Source organism: Hibiscus syriacus, unplaced genomic scaffold, assembly GCF_006381635.1.
Source record: "Hibiscus syriacus cultivar Baekdansim isolate YM2019G1 unplaced genomic scaffold, ASM638163v2 tig00109991_pilon, whole genome shotgun sequence".
Classification (NCBI taxonomy): Eukaryota; Viridiplantae; Streptophyta; class Magnoliopsida; order Malvales; family Malvaceae; genus Hibiscus; species Hibiscus syriacus.
The window spans coordinates 563,038-566,827 of NW_024062551.1; the positions used below are offsets into that span (position 1 = coordinate 563,038).

Here is a 3,790-nt window from a genome sequence, read left to right on the forward strand (position 1 = left end):
AAAATCTTATAAATCAATCTCTCTAACATAAAATATTATATCGGTCTCTAGAGACAATCCCTCCTCCTTCCCCAAATCAATAAATGATATTCTCATCATATTTCCATCCACATAGGGAACATGTGCTCTATATCCCCTTTGTTTTCGTGACTATGGATTCCAACATTAATATCCAATTTTATTATATATATATATATATTGTGATGCAATTTGTTTATAATAACAACTGCATGGTCCAATGATTGAATCTCCTATTCATTATTCCACTAAAGTTAAAGCTTATCTACTGCCATATTAATTAAGATTAATATCATAACAATCATGGCTTTGTGGGAACCCATAATTCTGAATAATAAACCACTTAATTAAGGTGGTGGCAATCCCACTTCAATAAAGTAATTGTACATTTTATCACTACCAAGGTTCCTTCCATCTCTCTTGAAACATACACTTTTAAAAAATCAAATCTACCATATCATCGATATATAAATTACAGTCTTATAAATAATGATTTATATGAATCCATTCCTCCAATACGTCACTCTTATTTTTAAGGGTAAAGTACACAGATGGTTCCGACTATAATGTATTGTTTTATTAAGTTCCTCGACTATTAGAAGTTACAAAATGGTCTTTCGATACAGAGTGTTGCTTTGTCGAGTCTTTCGACTATCAAAAGTTATAAAAGGGTCACCCGACTATTCATTATGTTCTAAACTTGTCCTTTTACATTAAAAAATCGACGGTTTTCTAAGCTTAAAAATCCCAATATAGGGTAAAAACGCCGCTGAAAACATGTTTTGTTGCAGTATCTGTTTGTACCATCAACCATAAGAAGTATTTCCCTCGTAACAAATTTGAGAAAACATCCATGTCAACGGGAATTAACAGAGTCGTTGGTCAAAGGACCACATTAGATTCTTATTTGAATTGGAGGGCTATATTGAGAAAGAAAATTATATGAGGGACATATTATATCTTTTTAAAAGTACAGGGACTTCATGTATTTCCCCCCCTTTATATTATAAAGAAGACTTGAGGAGTAGTTTAGCTGTTCCTCGGCCCAAAGAATTCAACAAATTAAACTTGTTCCCACTTGCTACTGGCCGAGTACGTTTGCCCGTAGTAGTAGTACTACTGTTTTCTTTAGAGATTCTCCATCAACTCCACTTATGTTGAATCATCCTATTGCAGTAGTGATATTTGAATATGTGACTTGAACACGTAATCTGTATAACATCAACGATTTATTTAATCATTTAATTAAGTTGATTGTGTTATTACGGCTGAATTTACGAGATAATGTTGTGAGAAAAAAAATTCACGAGGTAACACGTTCCAACAATTAATTGTTGAGATAGGATGTTTGCTACAGTTCGAATGAAGGTCGCCGAGTGGTCAGGGCGACCAATGAAGGTCGCCAGGTGGTCTGGGCGCCATGCAAATTTGTTTCTTGTTTATACATGCAATAATTAATTATTTGGGTTAAATGCAAATTTTGTCCTCATAACTTTGCACTCTCATACATGTATTTATTTTAGTCACAAACAATTATAATTTAGTCATACATGTTTCTTGTTTATCCTATTTTAGTATGTATTTATTTTAAAATTGATTATTGGGATATCTTGTTTTGTATTTAGTATGTATTTATTTTAAAATTGATTATTGGGATATCTTGTTTTGTATTCTATAATTTTTATTTGTTCTACGTTTATTTATTTTGAGTATTTTTCACTATTTTTTAGTTTTATTTTATATTGGAAAATTTTGCGAAATAATATCGTTGGTAGGGAGAAATAAATACATACTAAAATAGGATAAACAAGAAACATGTATGACTAAATTATAATTAAACATAAATACTAAACAGTGGCTAAAATAACATGTTTACAAATTTCATGGCCAATTTTGAAAATTAAGGAAAATATATAAAACACATGAAATCAGTGATTAAAATGAAATAACTAAAAATATTATGATCAAAATGAAGCATACACAAACTTGACAGAATAAACAACTAGTGACTAAAATATAATTATTAAAATATACATGCCTGAAACAAAACATTAAAAATGTCACTAAATGATTAAACAAATAGATTACAAAGCATAGGGGACCGAAAATGCTATTATCCCCTAAATATTAAAACACGAGTATGAGAGTGTAAAGTTGTGAGAACCAAATTTGTATTTAACCCAAACAACTAGTGTTTAGTGCAAACAACTAGTGTTTAGTGTTTTGTTTGTGAAACAACCCGCACGCCCAGCATTGGTCGCCCAGACCACCTGGCGACCTTCATTTGGTCGCCCAGATCACCCGGCGATCTATATTCGAACTGTAGCAAACATCATATCTCAACAATTAATTGTTGGAACACGTTATCTCGTGAATTTTTTTTTCTCACAACATTATCTCGTAAATTCAGCCGTGTTATTACTATGTTACATAAAAAAAAATTGACGTCATAAATCACCTCAAAAACTAAACCATAAATCACCTCAAAAACTAAACCAATCCTCCATTTTCATCCTTGTATAAATACCTTTGCAAATTGCAATCCATCCCCAACAGTTCGATCTTCGCAATTTTAGTTTTTCACTTTGTACAAGTTTCGCTAAAAAGAAAACAAAAAAATGGCATCAAGCGATGAATTCAACGTCGTGACAGCAGCATCGACACCTTCAGCAGCTCCACACTCGACGTGGCATTCGCCGGTGCCCTACTTGTTCGGAGGCTTGGCCGCCATGCTCGGTCTCATAGCGTTTGCGCTTCTCCTTCTCGCTTGTTCTTATTGGAAACTGTCGGGGTACCTTGGGAACGAAGGTGAAGGTGATAATAGAGACTTGGAGGAAGGACAGGGTAAAGGAGATGAGAGTTCTGAGAAAGGAGGAGCTGCTGCTGTTGTGGAACAGAAGTTTCTTGTGATAATGGCGGGACAAGTGAAGCCGACGTTCTTGGCCACCCCCATTTCTTCAACCGGCCGGTCTTCTTTTTCCGGTGAAAAGAGCTGTTGCTGTGCCGCTGAGAAGGCCGAGAACCATTGAATTTTTTTTATTTTCTCCTTTTCTATATTTTCCGGTGATCTCCTTGGGGGGTAGGGCTCCGGGTTTTGCTTTTTGGAGGTGGGGTTTTGCTCTTCTTTTTCTCTAGTTCTTCCGATCTCTTCCAGCGCCATAGATGTGTTTGTAAACTCCAGAAAGCTGCATGTAAATTATTGAAGAGGCAAGGAATTTCCCAAGTTTTACAGTTATGGATTTTTTTCACTCATCTAGTATAAGCATAAACTAATATTTATTTAAATTAAAAATTATCGATATTTAATAATAAATATTTAAATATTCTTATAAATATTATATTTAAATTTGAAATATTCAAAAATAATAATAATTCTTTTAGTTGCCAAAATCTATTCATTGCGGCGGTTTCAGTTAACCACAGCGGTTTCAATTTCCGACATACTCAGCAATCAATGTCTGAAATTGCAAACTCATGCTTGCTTTTTATGGATGATGTAAGGGTAAAATATGCATTTAGTATCTAAACTATCAGTTTTGATCCGTTTCAGTATCTAAAATTTTAATTTGTTCAAAACCATACATAAAGTTTAATTTTTGTTTCATCTTAGTATCCGCCATTAAAAAATTAACATGTTCAGTACATAACTATCAGTTTTGGTCCGTTTTAGTATCTAAATTTTCAAAAAAAATTTCAAAACTCAACGTCAAATTTAAAAATTGGATACTAAAATGAAACAAAAACTAAACTCTATGTATAGTTTTGAAAAAAT

The 3,790-nt window shown here is 33.0% G+C and overlaps 1 protein-coding gene across 1 annotated transcript; it reads left to right on the forward strand.

The window, feature by feature from the left end:
* The first annotated feature begins 2,554 nt into the window (after window positions 1-2,554).
* On the forward strand, window positions 2,555-3,222 carry LOC120212021 (protein GLUTAMINE DUMPER 3-like). Its single transcript, XM_039210458.1, has one exon. The coding sequence runs from the start codon at window positions 2,637-2,639 to the stop codon at window positions 3,045-3,047; it is 411 nt and encodes a 136-aa protein (XP_039066389.1). The 5' UTR covers window positions 2,555-2,636; the 3' UTR covers window positions 3,048-3,222.
* The last annotated feature ends 568 nt before the right edge of the window (window positions 3,223-3,790 follow it).